At 39.0% G+C, this 25,235-nt stretch overlaps 1 protein-coding gene across 1 annotated transcript in view; it reads left to right on the top strand.

Annotated features, from left to right (window-relative positions):
- TLCD4 (TLC domain containing 4) overlaps positions 1-22,592 on the top strand; it is a 58,220-nt gene extending 35,628 nt beyond the window's left edge. Inside the window, exons 6-7 of the mRNA XM_048860659.2 lie at positions 1,574-1,647; positions 9,362-22,592. Coding sequence (XP_048716616.1) covers positions 1,574-1,647; positions 9,362-9,677 — 390 coding nt within the window. The 3' untranslated portion in view covers positions 9,678-22,592. The remainder of the gene's footprint in view (positions 1-1,573; positions 1,648-9,361) is intronic.
- The last annotated feature ends 2,643 nt before the right edge of the window (positions 22,593-25,235 follow it).

The following is a 25,235-nucleotide window of genomic DNA, read 5'->3' as shown; positions in this document are numbered from 1 at the left end:
ATCAGTAGAATCATGGAACTCCTAAGACCAGATTAGAGAAATTCAACGTTATCCCTTCCAGGGCCAGTCAAAGAATGCCAAATATTTACTGTCTTCTTTTAGTTGCAATGACAGTAAAACAAGTCCCAGAGATTTAAGAGGTAAATAATAGGATCTCTGACGTTGATCTTGGAATTTAAAAAAAAAAGTCATTGTCATCACTGAATCGAGGTTTAAATTCTGCCCTCAGATATATGCATAAAATTACCATTGACTTCAGTGGAAGTTGTGCACATATATCTTATGGCAGAATTTGATCCTTAAAATGTAAGAGCACGGGATGCACAATTTTTCAGTTTTTTATACATGCTGAGCACACTAATAAACTCCTATAGCAATACAGTGGTGGTCATTAAGAAGTCAATATTTGCCAGCCATTATTACCTCTTTCCAAGTATAGGGGAAAAACCGTGGCACCTGACCTACTGCTGTATGGCAAGTGTTGGTGAATGCTACCTTTTTAATGGGTTCCAGTGTAGAATTCAGCCTCACAAACTGCTTCTCCCACAAACATTTAATTACCGCTCTTAGGAGTATGTGATGCTGCCAAAAAGTAATAGAGATGAACAATATATCTTTACTCTTCTGTAGACAGAAAGAACCAGGGCAGATAAGTGGAAGATTTGGTTTATAAGTGGAAACCTCAATCCAAAGTTATTTTGGGTAATTTGACAGTTTACAAAATGCTCAGTTTAATTGTGCAGCTGTGCTTTGGTGCCTTGCTGTTCTCTGGCAATCTGCAGCTGGCAGAAAGATTCTAGCCACATGCCCTTCCTCCAACCTATCCCCTTTGCTGGGGCCTCTAACAAGATTAGAGTAGAGCTTGCATAGTCTATTCTACACCATCCACAGATTTCCCCTGAGCTGAGAGAATCCAGCTGGCTAGTTATGCAGGCTTTCCAGCTCTTTTGCAGTGATGGAGCAGTGCAGAAGAGTTGGAACAGAACCAAGGATCTGACCTTCAGGCTCTGTTTTGGCTAACTAACTTACTTAAACGAGTACTCCTTTTCTCTGAGTTTAAAGTATGGTTCTGCTGGATTTATTTAAAACATGAGATTCAAAATGTTCTTGAATCATTTTAGATCACTCTAAAATAGATCCGTTTTAATTTATCATAACTTACCACTATTTTTACGTTGATTAGGGAGTGCCATCATTCATTAGCCAACTTTTGGCATTTGTTTAATGTTCCACAAATAACTAAAGTATTTTGAATACTTGGTCAATGATTTGGAGTCACAAGACACATTGCATATTTCCCTGCTTTCTTAATTTATCATTTTTTAAAAAAATCAAAGGGCAGCAGTATTAAATGTTAAACAGTTTACTTTAAAGTTTTTTATAAAGAGGATTATGAAATTTATTACATTTACTTGACACTTTCAGTTTTGGTAAAATATTTGAGATCCTATACAATTTTACAAATGCTGGGAAACTTTAACAAAATGGAAATGGTCAATGTGTTCTTCAGATTTAAATTTCTGACTAGTTTACATCCCTGATTCTTCTTTTTAATATTTATCTTGCTATGTAGGATGAAGGAATGTTGGCATATTTTGGTAACTTCCGTCTACTTGCAGAGTTCTCTACTCCTTTTGTGAATCAGCGGTAGGTGGTTGTTAATTATTTTACTTTAACTTGTGTCTTGTCTTGTTAGATAACTGAATTTAACTGTAAATAACAGAAATTTGATTCACTTTCTGTAGTCACACTTGAACATAGCCAGATTTATAAGCCGAAAAAAGCTTGCTTGCTATGAAAATTTCGGGTTATTGTACTTCTAGAACTGTTTCAGTGCATTCCAGAGGAGTTCCTCCTTATTGTAAATAGCATTCTGTATGCAACATGAAGTTGGCATAAATCTATTGAACGAAAGAGTATGCATAAGTGTATAAATTAGATGGGTATAAATAGGTTATTAGATAAAAAAGAACCTCACCTGCCCAGTCCTGTAATAGACTCATAACCTCTAGCTGACTTATTGAAGTCATCAAGTCATGATTTAAAGACTTCAGGTTACAGAGAATCCACCATTTACACTAGTTTAAACCTGCAAGTGACCCGTGCCCTGTGCTGCAGAGGAAGGGGGGGAAAAACCACCCTCACAGTCTCTGGCAATCTGACCCTAGGGCAAGACCCACCAGCCAAACACCTGGGAAAGAATTCTGTATAGTAACTCAGAGCCCTCCCCATCAGTGGCTATTGAAGATACTTGCTTCAAACAGTCGCACATCAGCTACATGCCATTTTAGGTAGTCTCATACCATCCTTTCCATGAATTTAGCAAGTTCAGTCTTGAAGCCAGTTAAGTTTTTTGCCCCCATGACTCCACTTGGAAGGCTGTTCCAGAACTTCATCCTTCTGATATTTAGAAACCTTTATCATTGTTCTAGATTACTTGCTGTCAATATTTTATAATACTGCTCTGGTTTCAGTCCCCTGTCCTGGGGTTGTGTAGTAATTTTTTGTTAGAAGAAGGTCGCGGTGCAATGAAGTTTGAGAACCCCTGCAGTAGAGTATAGTATACTACATAGTCTCTAGTAGCTCTATGAGAAGGTGCCATGTTGGGGTCTGTCTCAAACACTGGGTTGGCAAGCTCAGCTTTTCAGTTAGAGAGACGGGGTGAGATTATAATGATCCATAAAGGTTACTTTTTATTTGTTCAGAAACTGCAAGGTGGTGGTTCTTGCTTTAATCTATCAATATTACTTCGGTATTGAGGAGTCCGTAGGAAAAAGATCCAGTTGTGGCCTTATCAAGGTTATATAAAAAGGTATTCTTGCCTCCCTGGGATGAAATCCTACCCCCCCATTGCAGTCAATGGGTAAACTCCCATTAACTTCAATAGGGCCAGGATTTCACCCAGATTTTTTCAGTGGTATCTGTATCAATCCTTTCTTCTTCTTCTTTTTTTTAAAAGATTGTGATATGAAGCATCACAACATATCATATCATTAAAGATACACAATTTACTTTAAATGTTTATTTAAAAGTTCTTTGACTGAGGCCAAGTGTCCTCAAATACCCAGAATTATTATCTTAGCAGACAAACAGGAATCTCTGCAGAAGATGGTGATAGTCTATTACATTAAGGGATTTATTGTCCCATAAATTTATATATATAACTTTAATTAAATTTGAGAAGAACCAGACCTCTGAGACAGTAACTAAAGTAAATTGTTCATAAAGATTAGTTTATATTATGTCTTTTTGTTTGTTCTCTGCTATAGTGTTAACAAAAATAACACCAAGCTGCAGTTATAATATACAATTGCATTTTAATCTCCAAATTCCATTGATTTATATAAAAACAACTCAATTATCATAGAATCATAAAATATCAGGGTCAGAAGGGACCTCTGGAGGTCATCTAGTCCAACCCCCTGGTCAAAGCAGGACCTAATCCCCAACTAAATAATCTCAGCCAGGGCTCTGTCAAGCCTGACCTTAAACCTCTAAGGAAGGAGATTCTACCACCTCCCTAGGTAACCCATTCCAGTGCTTCACTACCCTCCTAGTGAAAATGTTTTTCCTAATATCCAACCGAAACCTCCCCCACTGCATCTTGAGACCATTACTCCTTGTTCTATCATCTGGTACCACTGAACAGTCTAGATCCGTCCTCTTTGGAACCCCCTTTCAGGTAGTTGAAAGCAGCTATCAAATCCCCCCCCTCATTTTTTTCCTCTTCTGCAGACTAAACAATCCCAGTTCCCTCAGCCTCTCCTCATAAATCATGTGCTCCAGCCCCCTAATCACTTTTGTTGCCCTCCACTGGACTCTCTTTGTAGTGTGGGGCCCAAAACTGGATACAGTACTCCAGATGAGGCCTCACCAATGCTGAATAGAAGGGAATGATCATGTCCCTCAATCTGCTGGCAATGCTCCTACTTATACAGCCCAAAATGCCATTTGCCTTCTTGGCAACAAGGGCACACTGACTCATATCCAGCTTCTTGTCCACCGTAACCCATAGGTCCTTTTCTACAGAACTGCTGACTAGCCACTCGGTCCCTAGACGGTAGCAGTGCATGGGATTCTTCCTTCCTAAGTGCAGGACTGTTCACTTGTCCTTGTTGAATCTCATCAGATTTCTTTTGGCCCAATCCTCCAATTTGTCTAGGTCCCTCTGTATCCTATCCCTACCCTCCAGCATATCTACCACTTCTCCCAGTGAAGTGTGCTCTGCAAACTTGCTGAGGGTGTAATCCGCGCCATCCTCCAGATCATTAATCAAGATATTGAACAAAACCGGCCCCAGGACTGATCCTTGGAGCACTCTGCTTGATACTGACTGCCAACTAGACATGGAGCCATTGATCACTACCCGTTGAGCCTGACAATCTAGACAACTTTCTATCCACCTTATAGTCCATTCATCCAGCCCATACTTCTCTAACTTGCTGGCAAGAATACTGTGGGAGACCGTATCAAAAGCTTTGCTAAAGTCAAGGAATAACACATCCACTGTTTTCCCCTCATCCACAGAGCCAGTTATCTCATCATAGAAGGCAATTAGGTTAGTCAGGCATGACTTGCTCTTGGTGAATCCATGCTGACTGCTCCTGATCACTTTAGTCTCCTCAAAGTGCTTCAAAATTGATTCCTTGAGGACGTGCTCCATGATTTTTCCAGGGACTGAGGTGAGGCTGACTGGCCTGTAGTTCCCTGGATCCTCCTCCTTTCCTTTTTTAAAGATGGGCACTACATTAGCCTGTTTCCAGTTATCTAGGACCTCCCCCAATTGCCATAAGTGTTCAAAGATAATGGCCAATGTCTCTGCAACCACATCTGCCAGCTTCTTTAGCACATGGGGCCGGATGCACTGCATCTAAGGGGACTTGTGCTCATCCAGCTTTTCTAAATAGTCCTGAACCACTTCTTTCTCCACAGAGGGCTAGTCACTTCCTCCTCATACTGTGCTGCACAGTGCAGTAGTCTGGGAACTGACCTTGTTCGTGAAGACAGAGGCAAAAAAAGCATTGAGTACATTAGCTTTTTCCACATCCTCTGTCACTAGGTTGCCTCCCCCATTCAGTAAGGGTCCCACACTTTCCCTGACCACCACCTTGTTGCTAATATAACTGTAGAAACCCTTCTTGTTACTCTTAACATCCATTGCTAACTGCAACTCCAGGTGTGATTTGGCCTTCCTGATTTCACTCCTTCATGCCTAAGCAATATTTTTATACTCCTCCCTGGTCATTTGTCCAATCTTCCACTTCCTGTAAGCTTCTTTTTTGAGTTCAAGATCAGCAAGGATTTCACTGTTAAGCCAAGCTGGTCGCCTGCCATATTTACTATTCTTTCTACACATCGGGATGGTTTGTTCCTGCAACCACAATAAGGATTCTTTAAAATACAGCCAGCTCTCCTGGATTCCTTTTCCCCTCATGTTATTCTCCCAGGGGATCCTGCCCATCAGTTCCCTGAGGGAGTCAAAGTCTCTGCTTTTCTGAAGTTCAGAGTCCATATTCTGCTGCTCTCCTTTCTTTCCTGTGTCAGGATCTGAACTCTACCATCTCGTGGTCACTGACTCCCAGGTTCCCATCCACTTTTGCTTCACCTACTAATTCTTCCCTGTTTGTGAGCAACAGGTCAAGAAGAGCTCTGCCCCTAGTTGCTTCCTCCAGCACTTACACCAGGAAATTGTCCCCTACAATTTCCAAAAACTTCCTGGATTGTCTGTGCACTACTGTATTGCTCTCCCAGCAGATACCGGGGTGATTGAAGTCCATGAGAACCAGGGCCTGTGATCTAGTAACTTCTGTTAATTGCTTAAAGAGAGCCTCATCCACCTCATCCCCCTGGTCTGGTGGTCTATAGCAGATTCCCACCATGACATCCTCCTTGTTGCTCACACTTCTCAACTTAATCCAGAGATTCTCAGGTTTTTTTGCAGTTTCATACTGCAGCTCTGAGTGGTCATACTGCTCTCTTAAGTACAATGCAACTACCCCACCTTTTCTGCCTTGTCTGTCCTTCCTGAACAGTTTGTATCCATCCATGACAGTACTCCAGTCATGTGAGTTATCCCACCAAGTCTCTGTTGTTCCAATCACATCATAATTCTTTGACTGTGCCAGGACTTATCACTCTCATGATTTGGCTTAAATTCTCACCAGACAGTATACAAAATACAGGTCAACTTAGTTCAATTTAGGATTCTTTGTAACATATGAAAAATCTCATCTCACCATTTTAAACTATTTGTACCTCACTATATCCTTATTTTAATTTTAAAAGAACATAAGAAAATTGTTTTGTTTAACTTGTCAGAAAGTGCCAGAGTTGAATGTAGGGATAATACAACCCTAAAGGAAAACTGTAACTAACAATCTTGTAGCCCAATTAATGGTAGCATGTAATGTTATGAAATAACATACTTGGCACGTGAAATATTTTCACCCTCTTATTTACAATAATTTCTTCTAAAGATTGTAGTCTAAAGACAAAATTTAGAACAATAAAACCATAGAAGAAAAAGCAGACCATTTTTCTGGATTTTAGTGTCAGTCTTGCCTCTCCTCTCCATCTTGCAATTAGAAAAATATTGATATAATATACCTCTTGAATTTATATTTTGAGAAAGTAATTTTATGACTCAGATGAAACTGTTTCTGGAGAGCTGTAAATATGAATACTACTGAAAAGAGTTTGTTCAGTATTCCTAATGAGTATTCCTAATGACTAATTTAATGCAAAAAAAGTATAGTACAGGACACTAAAGTCTTGCTCTTATAGAGCAGATTTCTGTTCTTTGAAAGATGTATGCTTTTTTTTTTAACCCAGCTGACAGAACCTACACTATCTGGAATAGATGAGCTGTAGAATTGAACTGTCTGCCTAAAATTTAAAGGTTTAAACCACAGTCCAGCAGAGCACTACTCTGCTCACTTCACAAAAACCACTATCACAATTTCCTTTCTTGTTGGCATAAAGACAAAGATCTAAATGGACCTAGAGACTGAACCTCCCTCTTCCCTAGAGACTGTCTTCTTCTAAGCACATAAGTAGAATAGTGAGGGCAGTATGAACTGCCCTGACGCTGTCTGTGCTATATCTGTTCTATAGTTAGTCTCCAGCGCTGTCTAATAATCCAGCACTTTCACAAGCATTACATTCACTTTTTAAAAAATTACAAAGGAATTGCACAATTGTCATAACAGTAAATAGAGGTTTTACTTTTTCTTAAATTATTACCTTGCATCTCCTTTCTGTTCTTCTACTGTTTTCTGATTTGGGCTTGTCCATATAAAAGGCAAGTTTAATTTTAGCATGGATTTAGTCAGTGATAGAATGACAATTTATGTTTTGCCTGACTTTGGTTGTGAGCAGTTGTGCTATTACCATTTTTTCATTTATTGTTTAAAAAGCATTTATAAATTAATATGCTGGCACAGCACAGTACCTAATCAGCATCTTGATGCATATCTAAGAAAATTTTTGACTTTGGACATTATAGATCCCTAGTAATTATAATCAGTCATATCACAAGTATCTGTCAATATGGCTGTGACCCCCTAGTAATAAATTTGTAACAGGCTATACGATTAGTATTACAAAGTGGAAGTTCTAACTATCATTACATCTGTTGCTTAATGGTCAGTAGTTTTAGCTGGTTATGCCTTCACAGGTTCAGCAGTTAAGCTGTTTTCTATGGTTTGGTCCTCTCTGTCCCTTTTCTGACCTGTCACAGCTGTACAAATCTTCAATGCAGTGATTTTATTGTGTGAGTGAAGGGGAAAGAGAGGAACATACAATAATATAAATACTTTCTTAAGAACCCAACCTACAGGTTCTACTTGCCAGGCAATAGGCTATATGTAATAGTTACACCTCTCTAGTAGGGCATCAAAATGTAGAAAACCTATTCAAAATTACTCTGTCACACTGACATTTTTCATACAGCTAAGCATTAATATAATAATGGAATTCAACTTGTAATGTTTAGAGCTGAGGTTTTGGCTTGGGACCAGACTGATCTCAAAGGATCTTACTAGGACAGTAGCAAGGCACCAATCACAAAAGCCCAAATCCAGCAAATGTGAAATAACAGATGGGGGTCCTACTCACAACACCAATTCCAAACTTCTTTCTTGCCCTATAATTAGGGCTTTACCAAATGCATCCCGGACCGTGCAATCTGGTCTCCCCTGTGAAATCTGGTCATTTTTGTGTACTTTTATCCTATACTATACAGATTTCACAGGGGAGACCAGCGTTTCTCAAACTGGGGGGTCCTGATCCAAAAGGGGGTGCAGGGTGGTCACAAGGTTATTGTGGGGGGGTTGTAGTATTGCCACCCTTACTTCTGCGGGGCTGCCTTCAGACCTGGGTGGCTGGAGAGTAGAGGACCCAGCTCTTCAGGCAGCAGCACAGAAGCAATACCATAGCATGTCATCCTTACTTCTATGCTGCTACTGGCAGCAGTGCTGCCTTCAGAGCTGGCTCCTGGCCAGCAGTCGCTGCTCTCCAGCTGACCAGCTCTGAAGGCATCGCAGCCACCAGCAGCAGTGCAGTAGTAAGGGTGGCAATACTGTGACACCCCCCCGCCCCTCCTAAAATAACCTTGAGACCCCTGCTCTAAAGCCCCCTTTTAGGTCAGGACCCCTACAGTTACGACACTGTGAAATTTCAGATTTAAATATCTGAAATAATGAAATTTTACAATTTTTAAAATCCCATGACTGTGAAATTGACCAAAATGGACCATGAATTTGGTAGGGGCCTTAATCTATAATTCTGAGGAAGTTTGGAGCTAAATTTCTCAGCTTAGTTTCACTTCTTAAAAAAAAAAGTGCAAATTAAAATGTTCAAAGAACAAAAAATAAATTTCACAGTAGTCATTTTAAAGTTAATTTACAAAACAAATTATCCATGTTCTACAGCAGTGGTTTTCAGCCTGTGGTCTGCAGACCCCCAGGGGTCCACAAATTGTCTAAGATTTCCAAAGCCTCTATTTGAACTTTGTTAGGGGTCCACAAACAAAAAAAGGTTGAAAACCACTCCTCTACGCTACAGTGATAGCAACTAACATGTATACTTATTACATATTAGTTTACAATTCAAATTAGGAGATTATTGTACATGCTGTTCCTTAAAATATTGTTATGAAACTTTTTAAAGTAGTAATGGAGATTACACTATGCTTTGCACCAAGATAATTAACTGGCCTAAAGAGCTTTTAGATGAAGCCACAATACAAGGCAGCATTTTAGGATTGGGAGGGCTTGAGGATAAATTGAATAGTGACTGGTCATAAGAAGAGATTTGAAAAATCTGAAACTTGTTTGGTTTTGTGAACACTTCTCTCTTGCAGGTGGTTCTTTGAAGTGCTGGGGTACCCCAGGTCTTCAAAAGCCAACATCATCAATGGGGTGCTGATGACGGTCGTGTTCTTCATGGTGAGGATTGTAGTCATGCCTGTTTATTATGCCAACGTCATTTCTGTGTTTGGAACAGAGGCTTTCCACAGAGTAGGAGTTGCAGCCCAAAGCGCCTGGATTATCTCTAGTGTTGTCTTGGATGTGATGAACTTGATGTGGATGGTCAAAATTACAAAGGGATGCTACAAAGTTATTTGTCTCACTAGACAAGAAGAAGTCAAAATGTGTAAGAATGGAAAATCTGACTAGAAATCATATATGTAAAACTGAACTTCTCTATAAAGATCACTTGGGTTCATTGAAACAATGCACACTTTTGCCATAAAATGCTCCTTTAAGGAAGCAAGGTATTGCCTCTTTATTGATCTTAACCTTTCCCTTGCCACACTGCCTGCATGCCCAGAGTCACTTCATTTAAAGACAATCCCACTCTATAGAATGGGAAACAATAGCATATGACATACTGTATGTATAGGTTCATACAAATGAGTCTAGCTTGTGTTCTAAGCACTTAATTGACAAATTAACTTAAAAAGGAACAGACTGATTAGTTGGTGGTCTTCTATCAGTATGTTCCTAAAATGTTTTCACTCAGGTTTCTCAATGTGTTGTGTGTGGCTTTTTTTAAAAAGCCTGTGAATGTTAAGATCTTCTGTTGTAAGTTATGCAGATATGGCAAGTTTCCTGCCATGTTTCTGTGGTTTCTCTTATTAGTATTTGGTGTTAACAATCAAGATTTCATCCTTGACAACTTTTTATTTTTTTGCAACAAAGGCTAAGAATTTAGCTTTGATGCTATGAATATTTTACTGACTTTGTTGCCTTATGCATGGACACAATCTTTTGGGGATTTATGAAACAGTTTTACAGATACTGGTATAATGTATTATCTTTTAAAAACTCCTTTTGTGTGAAGGGATGGCTGTGCTAATGTCCTTCTAGTAGTATTACTGTTAAATCTGATCAGAATTCTGATCCAAAGTTACCATGATAAACTGTGTGGAAACAAACTCCTTTTTACTACAGTGCTCTCACTGTGAAGGCGGTGGCGGCGGCAGCTGCTGCTACTACTTTTGAAAAGTATTGCAACTCTACTTCTAAATGTATTATTATTATTATTTATTATTTTAACCAAGAGATTTCTAGGGTGTAAACAACTTAAGTATAGGAGACTAAATACTTTGGTATATGTGGCTATGTCACAGTAACCCTCTCCCCTCCAGAACTGCCACCTTAGTATGAAAATGCTCATATTGTGTTCAAATGCTCATATAAATATGTATTTGTCATTGTTTCCTTGTTGTTCATATGGCTGGAAATTTGAGGTGCTGGCCAAAGAAATCCCATCTTATAAGCAAGAAGACTTATCAGTGGCCCCAACAGAGAATAGTTTCTGTTATTCTCTTCAAAACTGAGAAGATTTATAGAGTGGGTTACAGAAGCAGCTAACATTGTTAGGGACAACATTCTGTTTTTGGATCCACATAGTCCTTGGCAGATATTCTGCTTTCTCTTCAATCCTAGAACTTCCAGTCATGTCCATGGGAGATGGGGGAAATTTGAGAATGTGGGAAGATCAGAATATGGAAGAGATGCCAACCTGAGAGAATTTTTGTTTTTTCCCATATAACTGTTGTGGAGGGGCTAGATGTTTTGTGGTGGTTTTTGTTTGTTGGAACAATGCTTTCTTCACTTGATTCGTCATCACTTGTAGTTTGTGATACCATCTGCTAGTATGTGCTGCTCAAAGTGCATTTTCACTCACTAGTGTGGTGCTATTACATAAAAACATTGTAGCAAACTATTCAAGCAACTTCTTTTGTTAACATTTATCAAATTCTTGTCCTATTGGAATATGTGGTGTGTTTTGTGTGTGTGCTGTTCTCTTCTTTCCTCTAAACAAATGCAGGTGTCTGGCTATTAGTTAGTGTGGGCTAGAAGGGAGAGCTGTAAAACAAACACACAATTTCCAGGAACTAGCTGTCCCTTTATGATTTACTGTGGGCTTGTCTACACTTACAGCTTCACTGTAGCACTCAGTGAAGACACTGCCTACGCTGATGGAACAGCTTCTCCTGTTGGCATAGGTACTCAACCTTCCCAGGAGGCAGTAGCTATATCAATAGGAGAAGCCCTCCTGTTGACATAGCACTGACACTAGAGGCTAGGTCGGTATAACTACGTCACTCAGGGTGTGGATTTTCCACACCCCCGAGTGCCGCAGTAATACTGACATAAGTTTGTAGTGTAAATCAGGGCTATGTCTCCCTAGGTCTCCAAGAAGACTCCACAAACTGCTAGCAAAGGTCTTTTGCATTGTCTTGCAGTATAGCCAAGGCAGTTGTGGCTAAAGCAGTTCAGCTCTTCTCTTTGAAGAGTATAATAGATCGTTATATGGGTTGATATAATACTCACTTTTACAGGCATAGTTACATTATTTAACAGTAATTTTTTTCAGCATTATCTTTATTTTTCAATGGGTGGGAGGCACAGATTGCTAATGCATTCAGTTCCTTACACTATATTCTTGGCAGTCCTGTTGCCTTATTATGTAGATGAGTTGTTCAGTCCTAAAAAGCATAGTAACTGGTGTGTTTTATTTTCTTTAATTGTCATTCTTGAATTAGCACATTGTTTTTTTGTCTTTGGTACCAATAAATTCATATTATCAGTCAATTGCCCTCCATTACATTTTTATTAAAACAAAGGAAAACCTTTTTATCAACATATAGATTCAGACACTTTTAAAATAGTGATTTAATTCAATATGTACACAAAGGCAGTTCTAATGTATTAGTGTTCAAGGTGGTAACTAGTGAAAGAGGGTTTTTTGTAATCTGATTAATAATTAAGTTTGCACATTTGTAATAACTTTTATGTTTACATTTTGGTTTTCTCTTAACCAGTTTCAAAATCAGTAATTGAGTAGATGCAAGCACTTTGGATAAAATACACCTTGAACATAGAAGTATGGTGTTTACTAATTCTGAAAATACAGTAGGATGAAACATTTTTCATAAGGAAAATGATTTTACAGGAAGTAAGGACTTCGACAACTGCATTGGAAGTCCATCCTTTTTTAAGCATTCATCTTTAATGGCATTTGAATCCTACATACAGTAAATTCCTAATTTCCAATGTAGAGTCTTCACTAAAGCTATAAACTTTAAAATGGTCTATTCCCTTGTATTCTCCATTATACATCTTAGATAGTAACTAAGACTCAGGTTTATCATAAAAGTATGAAAGATTATATTAAAACTAGATTGGACAAGTCCTAGTAAATACAGCATGGGGAACAATCTACAGTGGAAGAGGAATGGGCTAGATGACCTACTAATCCATTTGATCCGAATAGCTTTTATCCTCTAGGATTCAATTACATTGTAAAAGATCAGCAAATATATCCAACCATATTTGCTATGTCCATTTGGTTTAAATTAAGTTCTGATTTGATTTATTTGGTGTTACAAGGTTATACTATAACCACACAGCAGTTGTGTGCTAGAATAATTTTTAAATGGTCATGAATGCCAATGTATTGGGCAAGGACAGAAATATACAGATTGCACATATGTGATGGACAGAATACACCTATCCTTTATTTTTAGGGCTCCTTCACAGGCCACTAAGATTATATAATACTGAAACCAGCTGCTGTTTTGTTCCTCTACTAGACTCAGTTTAGTAGTTACATTTCTCTATCTGAAGTATCAATCTAAAACTGGACAGATTAAATTGTCTCCTTTATTCAAAATAGAATTGTTGCTAGAATTTCTGATCACAAGCATCTGTCTTGTAAAGGACTTATGATTAATATCTAATACACATATGCACCTTAGTCTTGCAAAATTCTATAGGTCTGTGGTGAGCAGCATGGAGTGTTTTGTTTTTTTTTTCTGGGCAGGAGGAGGAGGAGTTGCAGGGTTTTTTTTTTTTTTTTTGGTGGGTGTATGTTTGGGGTGGCAGATCTGAAGGGGTGTGTGCAGATGTGCACACATTCATTTGGGACTAGATTTCTTTCTCCTTAGAATTTTGCCATCCTAGGAAGTAAAAATAATTCAGTGATTCCCTCTTTGAGCTGAGGTAGTAACCTGAACAGCCCATTGCAAAGCACAGCTTATTGTTTGCCTTTTCCCCTGCCATCTTTGCATTCAGCGAGCTCTACTGGCTGATGTGTTAAGAGAATACCATGGCACTTCCCCTTATTACATACTTGGCACTCAGTGCTGTAGAAGAGACGGCACTGAGGGTATGTCTACAGTGCAGTGTAAGCCTGGGCTCAGACTCAGGCTTGAGCGCTAACCCCCCTTCTATCTACACACAAAGCTAAGGTCAGTAAGCCCCTGGACCCAGAATATAGGATCCAGCAAGAGGGGTTCATCCAAACCCAAGCCCCACTAGTCCACAGTGCATCATTATGTAGTGTGGATGTAGCTTGGGCCTGGGTCCCCCAGACTCATGTCCTGATAGTCTGCCAATTCTATCACACAGTCCCATAGGCCAATGTTCCTTGTTCTTTCTATCTCAAGACTAACCAGCTGACTCCCAGGAAATGGAAGCCTCCCCTTATTCAAGTATAGCTGCTCAATGTTTAACATTGTATTCTGACTGCTGAGCTGCAGACAACAGAATGAACCATCTTCTGTGCTAGCTATGGCCACCGATAAGAAGTCCATTGACAAACACATTGTTCCCTGGTGACAGGACCACAGTCAGATATTGGTTAATCTCTGGTGCGAGGCAAGCAACAAGTTTCTCTTCACTACAAAATTGCAGATGAACTGGCAGTGTGCGTGATTCACCGGACTGGTGACCAGTGCTGCATCTAGATTAGGCAGCTCAAGACTATTGGAAAGCCAGGGTTGAAAACCACACCTTTGGGAACTCCCCAACATCCTGCCTCTTTAATGAGGAGCTTGACTGGGTGTTGGCTACTGCATCAAGCATGGAACCAACAGCAGTTCACGATAGCCTGGTCAGCTGGGATGGTGACCTTCTGACCCCTGAACTGCTCCTATACTAGAGGGGAACCAGCAGGCACCAGATCAAGCTAGTGAAGTGACTCTGGTGCTCACACTGGTTTCCAAGAGGTTCCACCACCAGAGCAGCTGCAGCACATGCTGGGTCCATACTCCAAGGAGCTGTTTGATTTTTTTTTTTCCCCCCACTCCCAGGGAGGAGCCTGCTGCAGAACTAGTAGAAACTGCAGAAACAGAAGAGACATAAGTAGCCCCAGAGCCTGGTACATTTCTGGATCCATGTTTGTTGCTCTTAATATAGGAATGGGAGAAATTTCAGATTTATGACCAATACAAAATGTATTACAGGTAGGGTTGTCAATTTAATTGCAGTTAACTCACGCGATTAACTCAAAAAATTAATCGCAATTAATTGCATTGTTAAACAATAGAATACCAATTAAAATTTATTAAATATTTTTGGATGTTTTCTACATTTTCAAATATATTGATTTATATTACAATACAGAATACAAAGTGTACAGTGCCCACTTTATATATTTTTGATTACAAATATTTGCACTGTAAAAATGATAAACAAAAGAAATAGTATTTTTCAATTCACCACATAGTAGTACTGTAGTGCAACCTCTTTATCGTGAAAGTGTAATTTACAAATGTAGATTTTTTTTGTTGCATAACTGCACTCAAAAAAAAACAATAGAAAACTTTAGAGCCTAAAAGTCCACTCAGTCCTACTTCTTGTTCAGCCAATCGCTAAGACAAACAAGCTAGTTTCCATTTATGGGAGATACTGCTGCCTGATTCTTATTTACCATGTCACCTGAAAATGAGAACAGGCGTTCACATGGCACTTGTGTAGTTGGCGTTGCAAGGTATTTATGTGCCAGATATACTAAACGTTTGCATGTCCCTTCATGCTTCCATGCTGATGATGCTTGTTTTTTAAAAAGAAGTGTTAATTTAATTTGTGACTGATCACGTTGGGGGAGAACTGAATGTCTCCTGTTCTGTTTTACCCACATTCTGCCATATATTTCATGTTATAGCAGTCTCGGATGATGACCCAGCACATATTTGTTTTAAGAATACTTTCACTGCAGATTTGACAAAATGCAAAGAAGGTACCAATGTGAGATTTTTAAAGATAACTACAGCTCTTGACCCAAGGTTTAAGAATCTGAACTGCCATCTAAAATCTGAGAGGGATGAGGTGTGGAGCATGCTTTCAGAAGTCTTAGATGAGCAACACTCAGATGTGAAAACTACAGAACCTGAACCATCAAAAAAGAAAATCAACCTACTGCTGTTGGCATCTGACTCAGTTGATGAAAATGAACATGCGTCGCTGCAGACTGCTTTGGATAGTTATCAAGCAGAACCCATCATCTGCATGCATGCATGTCCTCTGGAATAGTGGTTGAAGATGAAGGGACATATGAATCTTTAGCGCATCTGGCACGTAAATATCTTGCGACGCTGACTACAACAGTGCCATGCGAACACCTATTCTCACTTTCAGGTGACATTGTCTCCTGCAAATTGTAACCAAACTTGAATAACAGTGGGGACAGTTACTCCATTTATGACAATGTCATTTGGTGGGAATAGTGTACTGGCCTGTCCATGAAGGTAGACTCACTCTTGGCCAAAAACCCTGGCATCATCAACCTTCCAGTGCAGCCCACATTGGCATCCATAAAACAGCCTCTGTAGTCCATAAGGGACTACATAACTATGGAGTAGTACCCTTCGCAGTTTATGTATTTGTGCTCCTTGAGGCCAAACTATGGACAAACAATTCCCATCAGTGGCCCTGGTGTAGTTTAGAAACCCCAGTCCCTCAAAAGTAGCAATTACTTCATGGATATTGTTTCTTTATACCAACCACCTTTTGGGTAAATCACATGCCTGATTGCTACAGGTCCATTGCTAGCCAGTTTGGCGCTGGAAAGTCAACTTTGGGTAATCTGTGATAGTTTCCAGATGGTTATAGCAACCCACTTTGTGACTGGCAATGCAACCCTCAAGTGTGTGTTGTGACACTGAAAGGTTGGGGCAAGCTGCTCACAACTCCAGAAATGTAGCTTTCTTCATGCGAAAGTTCTGGAGTCACTGCAGGTCATCCCAGGTTGCATGACAATGATTGCACCAGTCTGTGCTTGTGGCCCTAGTCCAAAAGTGCCAGTCTACATAGGGAGCATCAGGAACAATACTCGGAGTCATGAGCAGCACCAGCCAGTTCAAGTCTGTATCCTCCTCCTTCCTCTAATAGGTGCTTTCAATAGGTCAGAAAAAGCAATTTAAATATTCACCACCGTCTCATGGATGCTCTACCCGTTTCCCGAAACGGGAGTGAAAGCCCAATCAAAACAAGTTTTTCAAATGGTGATTCTCATCTTGGCGGCTCTGCTTGTTGGGAGTGTGCAGACCCAAAAGATGGCTCAGCAGGATGTTTTGGTGGGCTGCAACAGCTTCCGGTAATGTGTGGGTTGGACATTTTCCCACAGTGAACCACGAACAAAGGTTAGAGCATCTACAGTTGGGGAGGGTGCTACAAAGCCTGGGATAGTTTGATTTGGGCCTGTGTAATGCAGTGTAAATGCCTGAGCACAGGTGTGATACCCAAGCTGCAGAAATTCTCCATCTGGGGTCGATGCTCAGTGTGCACGCTCAGGCTCACAACATCGAGCCTGAGCTTACATTTCAGTATAGACATACCCAAAGTTGGTCCCTGAGGAGCTTTTCCTGCACACATTTTCACAATCAATATGTAGAGTCTTGATATAGAAAACTTAAATATTTGCTTTATTTTTCTGTCTACAATTTGCCTTGTTTCCTACCATCTTTTCTATATTTCCTAGAAAAAAACAAATTGGCTAAATCCATTTGCAGTAGAACACTATCTTCATAATGTAAGAAATATGAACACATTTTTTGATCTTCCATTTTTGACAATCATTGTCTTGTATATCAAAAGATTGCTATGGCATCAGATGTCTTGGTCCTAGCCTCATCTCCATTTGTTAATGTAGATTAATGGAGTTAGTCATGTATAATAATCTGTGCCTAAATAACTTGCGGGGGAGGGGTTGGGATTTTTTTTGCCTTTTGTTCTGTGAATAGCATGTGGCATAGACGTAATATGATGTGGGAGGATGTTACCTGCAAATGTTGAAACATAGCTTCTCTTGCATTGATGTACTATTTTCTGACTTTTTTTGCATTTTTGAATGGCCACTTTCAAAACAATTGGATGTGTTGTGGCATATTTGAATGTACTATTATATCCCACTCATAATTATGTATACTATACATAGAGTAGAGAATTGTTTCAAAATGTTTTTATTGCAGGAAAAGATTTTCTGCCTGATGTGTGTTCTAATAGATTTTCAATCTGAGTTAGGAGCCAGAGTTTTATAGCCTTATGTCAGAGAGCTTCCGAATGGATATCGGTATCCTACTTCAAAGTGGTAAGAATTCCATAATAGTTTTTCTTTCCTAGTCTAATTTTAAGTTTTGCATGTGGATCATATTGTCTTTACAAATATATGCCAATACAAAGTTGTTCAGTAAGTTCTCAGCCTAATTTTTAAACTATAATGTACCATCTCTTTATATCAAAAAATATCCCATTGACAGAGATGAGACAAGCTGACCTTAGTTCTTAACAATCTCTAATTTTGGTAAGATTTTTTTTTTAAATCTACTAAAAATTGCTCTAAATTTACAGTCGTCGTCTTTGGCTATCCCTCAATGCGAGGATGATGTCTACCTGGGGGCTCATTGGTGAGTTTTTAAGTGGCTGAGGAGCCCAAATCTTGCCCTGCAGATTTTCCCACTGTCAAGGTTCCTCCCCCACTCTGAACTCTAGGGTACAGATGTGGGGACCTGCATGAAAAAACCTCCTAAGCTTATCTTTACCAGCTTAGGTCAAAACTTCCCCAAGGTACAAAATATTCCACCCTTTGTCCTTGGGTTGGCCTCTACCACCACCAAACTAATACTGGTTACTGGGGAAGAGCTGTTTGGACGCGTCTTTCCCCCCAAAATACTTCCCAAAACCTTGCACCCCACTTCCTGGACAAGGTTTGGTTAAAAAAAAAGCCTCACCAATTTGCCTAGGTGACTACAGACCCAGACCCTGGGATCTTAAGAACAATGAACAATCCTCCCAACACTTGCACCCCCCCTTTCCTGGGAAATGTTGGATAAAAAGCCTCACCAATTTGCATAGGTGACCACAGACCCAAACCCTTGGATCTGAGAACAATGAAAAAGCATTCAGTTTTCTTACAAGAAGACTTTTAATAAAAATAGAAGTAAATAGAAATAAAGAAATCCCCCCTGTAAAATCAGGATGGTAGATACCTTACAGGGTAATTAGATTCAAAACATAGAGAACCCCTCTAGGCAAAACCTTAAGTTACAAAAAAGATACAGACAGAAATAGTTATTCTATTCAGCACAGTTCTTTTCTCAGCCATTTAAAGAAATCATAATCTAACACGTACCTAGCTAGATTACTTACTAAAAGTTCTAAGACTCCATTCCTGGTCTATCCCTGGCCAAGACAGAATATAGACAGACACACAGACCATTTGTTTCTCTCCCTCCTCCCAGCTTTTGAAGGTATCTTGTCTCCTCATTTGTCATTTTGGTCAGGTGCCAGCGAGGTTACCTTTAGCTTCTTAACCCTTTACAGGTGAGAGGAGCTTTCCCCTGGCCAGGAGGGAATTCAAAGGGGTTTACCCTTCCCTTTATATTTATGACACCCACAGAAGTGACAGGTGTAATCTTGGAGGAGGCATAGTTGTTGGCTGGAGTGTTCCCTTTCTTTCCTCCTCCTGTCGCTTCTGTGTCTCATGAGCACATCTGTTCTCAAAGTGAGCTGTGGCTTGGTGTATGGTATGGTGCCACTGTGTTCTGTTCTGTGCCAAGTCCTCCCAGTTTGTTGGGTTGATGCCTCCCTTTTTAAGATGTACTTTCAGTATGCCTTTGAAACGCTTCCACTGCCCTCCGCGAGCCCTTCTTCCCTGACTTAACTGAGAGAAGAGTACTTGCTTCGGGAGGTGAGTGTCAGGCATACAGTCTTCCCAGCTGATCCTGAGAATCCTCCCGAGGCAGCGATGCTGGGACCACTCCAGCTGCTTGAGCTGTCTTCTGTAGATTACCCAGGTCTCACACCCATAGAGAATGGTGAGGATGACAACTGCCTTGTAAACCAAGATCTTAATACCCGTTTGTAGATCCCTATCAGTAAAGACTCGTTTGAGTAGTCTTCCAAAAGATGTGCTGGCAGAGCAGATCCTGTATTCAATTTCTGTGTGAATGTTGGCTGTTTGGGAGAGGTGGCTGGCAAGGTACAGAAAATGTCCACATTTTTCAGGGGTTCTCCACTGATGGTTTACAGTGACAATGTTTAATTTATTTTCAAAATAAATCTAGAAGTATTTTTATTTAAAGAGGGTTTTCTAGTATTAAAAAGCTACTGTAATCAGCAAAACCAACCAAACAAAACCTCTTACACAAGTAACAAACATAAGTGCAACACTATTGTAAAAAGGAGTGAAGGGGTCCAGGGCATAAGAATCCAGGAGTCCTATATGTGATCTAAGTAGGATGTTTATAGAATGGCAAATATCAGGGAAGGGATATATCCCTCTTTGGCTCATCTGTGAGGTTTGAGGATATGTGAAACACAAAATTATACCTGAACTGTGTGGGGTCTTTTTAGAATGTAACCACACTGTCTTGATATACACTATATGTATGATGAATTATCAGTCACTGACAGACATATGGAAGGGGTTTTTGTCATGGCTATTGATCAGTTTGTAGGTTGTCAATGAAAGATGATTAATCAAAAAATCTATAAGGTTTTTCCTGCTTCATCTTCAAGAAAAGAAGGGTCACTCCAAGATGACTCCAAGTGTGGCCATGTTTATCACTGAAAAACAATATATCCGAAACGAACTTTTGAAGGGGAATTGTCAAGATTCTGAAACTTTTACAAAGATCCAGCTTTAGCAAAGGTATTAAGAGCCTTTCACAGAACACTGGACCTAAAAAGGCCTGTGTTCTATAGCTTCATCAACTGACAACAAAGGATGAAGAAGCATTCCTTGTTCCTAACCCATTGTAATACAACCTATGTATTATATCAAATAATTAATACATGGAGAAAACACTGCTTCACTAGTGAGATCCTGATGTCAATAAACTGGAAATGGTGGATCTACATGAACTTTAGCATTCATCCAACAATAAGCAAAATCAGTCACTGCCTGATTCAATTTCAAGTTTCTCTGTACAGAGAAGTGGTGTGCCACTCGGCGCTGTGCAGCACTCTAGCGACAAGCACCAAACCATACTTTTATGTAGTGACATGTGTATGACCTAATGCCAGCAGAGACGAGGTGGGTGAGGTAATATCTTTTATTGGACCAACTTCTGTTGATGAGAGAAACAAGCTTTCAAGCTTACACCAGAGCTTGAAATAAAGATAATACCTCACCCACCTTGTCTCTCTCATATCCTGGGACTGAGATGGTTACAACAACATTGTATATAACATCAGCACATTCATTCCACTGAATGCATCCGATGAAGTGAGCTGTAGCTCACGGAAAGCTTATGCTGAAATAAATTTGTTAGTCTCTAAGGTGCCACAAGTACTCCTTTTCTATCAGCACGCAGATTACTCAGGATGTGTTTGGGTTTTTTATAAAAAAAAAAAAAAGTGTAGTAATCAGAAACCTCCACTAGCCACCTCCTTACTCTTTACATTTTACCCTGAAATTCTTGCTTTTTTAAAAATTAATAGCAAAAGGGAAGGCATGCTGCAGCCGGTGATGAACTGAAGGTAGCTATAGAGCAACTGATTTTAGGAAACAAAATTATTCACATGCCTGGCTGATCTGAGGTCAGTGTCATAATGTGATGCCTGGCACCCAGGAGTATAATAGTAAATGTCTACTTTAAAATAGTTTATTTTTTCTCTGCATAAAGGAAATGCCTGTGAACGAAATGTGTTGAACTCAATATAATTCAGTCCTTACTGTCTCAATTTGAACCATATTATAATTCAATATACATTAGGGCTATATGCCTGGAAAGTAAAATCTAAAACATGGACACAAACAAAATCCTTTGTAGTATATTCTCCTGGTATATGCTTTGGCTGTCAAATATTGTACTGGTTTTGTAACACACTTTTTTGAGCATATGAAATACTAGAGCTCTGAGGAATTGCTCCTGACTGAGTCAAGTTGCATGAGGATTGTTTTTTGAAGTTTGAAAGTTTAGTATTTTATATAATGTGATAGGCATAAAGGCAACTTCTGAATGTAATGAAGAATTTATTTTCAAGTTAATTACTATTTTAATTAATCCTGAATTTCAACTGAAAGCAATCAGCACACTGGAGGAAAAAAAAAAAAGATTTTGGCTACTAATAAACTCTGGCATAAGTATATCTCATGTAGTGTATGTATATTCAAATACCCTAACAAATATATTTATACATATACCATTAATGTTTACAGATCTTTATCCAAATACCTATTTACAATTAACATTTAAACTAACCAAATACAAAGCTGATTTTACAGATTGTTTAAAAAAAAATTGCAATTTAGACCACTGCAGTTGAGTCCTTAAAGGCCTTACATAGGCCTCTGTCTAAACACAAACTTGGTAAATACAGTATGAAATGCCTTATGTAGAGTGAAGTTAAAAACTAAATTTACTGCCATTAACTCTACAGTTTTGTTTGCAGTAAAATTAATATTGCAGCATTGCCTGAGAAGATCATGGAAACCTTATTAATTGCAAACTATAATGTATCTTGTTTGTATGGCAACAATTGTAGTGTTCAAGAATTTAGGAAGGTAATGGTAATACTGTGGATTGATTACAAAAGTCATACATTGTAATAAGATGAATGTGTGAATGATTAAATGTTACGGGTTTTGCTTGTAGAATAATCATATGAACAATATTTGTATTTCACTAGGATTGTAAGTATTTCTACATTTTAGTTGAACAGCCTTGCAGTTTGTATAAATTGATGTAAACTGATTTTTGTAGGCTGAAATTGACATAGGCAATAAGGTCAATAAGTTGCATGTTGTACACAAGGTACTAGTACTTCATAATAAAGGAAGAGAATGCAGTTTTACCTTTGTGGGATTCTTTCTTTAAAATGATGGGGTGGGGTGGTTAATAAAATAACTGCCCCATGGACTGGGATTTTTGTGCTCCTTTCAGAAAGGCTTGTGTTTTGTACAGTAGCTAGAAACTGTGCATGTTATATATCATTCATAAAATATAGTTCTGTGCTATGGAAGAATGTAGTCAGAATTTTGTGATGGCTAAATTTTAAGGGTTACATTTTAAGGCTGCATATGTATGCAAGATATCACTGAGGCAAAGAGCTCAGAAGGATTCAAATAAATTTACACTTTTATATGGATGTTGAGGATGCCCACAATTACATCAGATAGGATAAATATATCACAGATAAAATATCACATGCTTCAGGACAGAAGTACTAAATCACAGGGGTTAAGAAAAATGGCAACTAGGCAGATCATTCCAAATGTGATTTGTTGCATCTTCCTTTTAGAGGCAGGATACTGGACTAGACAGAACACTGTTATAATCCAGTTTAACCTATGTTCTTACATTCTGTTCATATGTAGTTACGTGCACACTTCCAGTTATCTTGATAACAAAGATGATCTAACAATCATAAAGTGACTGTATGTATTAAAGTAAGATTTTATTATAGTAGATGGATATAATACAAAGGAAGCTAAATCCCTGGAGAGTTCATTTCTTTAGAAGCCTACATGTAACTGCACATGTATAAATAAACTGAATAACTGGATTTCCGTTGGACAAAAACCATTTAACTATTGCCTTTGCCATTCCCAGCAAACACCACCCTTAATTTAGGCCATGCACCTCACCCTTTTTTTTCCCACATCTCTTAGAGCTCCTACTATTATATTCTCCTCTTGATTTGAGATTACTTAAAGGCTCCTCGCTCTTGCTTTCAGGCCTCAGGTATTGTCTCGCAAGTACCCAAAGAACTGTTTTGCCACCTCTTCTGTCCCCATCTTCTTCCCACCTTTCCTCAATCTCCATCTTTCTAAGTTTAATTGTGGTTTTGAGATCCACAACTTCTCCAAAACCTGTATCTAGTAGAGATCTGAACTGACAGCGTAAGAGCAGCATGAACATTTTCCAGACTGCCCAGGAATGGGGAGAGCCTGCCAAAGGAGTAGCTATAGCCCAAAGCAAATACAGCACTTTAAGGTTGGGGAAGAACATGAGGGGAGAGATGGGGAAATTAAGTTTAACTTCGGGAGACTGTACTGAAGCTTCAAATAGTGAGGTGGTGGTAATTTTTAAAACATGAGCAACAGAAGATTCCTTATGATTAAAGGCACCTGGATAGAGAGATTTACAGAGTCATATTTACTGGTGGATGAAAAGACTGCCTCCATAAACCCCCAGGATCAAATTCCATCCAAGGAATATGGCATCTAGTATAATGCCATATGGTCGGGCAATTATAGGCCTAGAACAACTCCAAACCTGGCAGCACAACTGCTTGGGCAGCTTCTAAAGTGCCAGAAATACTACTTTTTGGAAAAGTAAAAGTAAAAAAATCAATGGTGCCAGCTTATTCAACTACACTACACTGAACTTAAAAATTGCATTATTGTACAGTGTATGGTTGCCATTAAAAAGACCAGAAAAAATTTATTTATTGAAATTCTCTGTTTAGGATGCTCATCTGAGATTCTACATCTTGACTATGCTGTACTTCCAGTGGCAGTTTAGGTTTAACTGCAATACAAAATAATTTAAGTTGTACTTACCTTGAGTGTAGAGATCATGTTGAGACTATATAAATGCCACCTAATGTGGGCAAGAACAAATGGATACATACATATGGATACCATGTAAAGCTAGTGAGCATGAAGGAAAAGGAAGAGAGATCCACGAGTAGGGATTCTGCTGCCTTAGGTGAACATCATCATTACCTATTAATCCACAGTTACCGAACATTTTGAATGACCTGTGTGCCTATTTTGGGCTTTGTCCAAAGTCCATTGAAGCCAATGGGAATCGGAGGACATTTAATCAGGCTCTTTGCCTATACCCTAGAGCCAGATACTATTTAACATTTTGTAGCTTTATAGTGCCAAATGGGTGCAATCCGGTTGGACCCTATAGTGCTGTACAAATAAATAATGACAGTCCTTGTCCCCAGAGTTTACACGTCTCTGGAGCTCTTGACAAATGTATGTGCACCAAGATCATTAGATGGATATGTCTATACAATGTAATTGTCTGTGTAACTGCTCAAATAAAAAGGCATCTTTCCAAGTTTAAGTGATTGATTTAAAAAAAAAATGCAGGCTCTAATCCTATTTCCACTGAAGTTTATAGGAATTTAACTATTGACTTTAATGGAAGGTGATTCAATCTGTAATCTTTAACCTGATAGCTACAAGAATTTTTATAAAGAATTCATGAAATGACTTCCTCAGAGGAAGCTACCTTTTATTTTACTTATTAATCTCTCTGACCCCACAAATGTTCTTCGTGCTTTAAATTTTCTTTAATATTATACCACAAATTGTTTACTATGAGAAAAGCACTCCAATGCTTCAAGGGTTTTATTTCCCCTGCTTGTGATTTTTTTTTTTTTAAATCTGAACTATGCAAAATTACCTGAATTGGTAGATGGCATTCTTGGGTAATAGTCTTTGTTTATTAAATGGGTCCTCTTCTACCTGTTTACTAA

Source organism: Caretta caretta, chromosome 8 (assembly GCF_965140235.1).
Source record: "Caretta caretta isolate rCarCar2 chromosome 8, rCarCar1.hap1, whole genome shotgun sequence".
NCBI classification, from domain to species: Eukaryota; Metazoa; Chordata; order Testudines; family Cheloniidae; genus Caretta; species Caretta caretta.
This window is presented reverse-complemented; position numbering and strand designations above follow the sequence as displayed.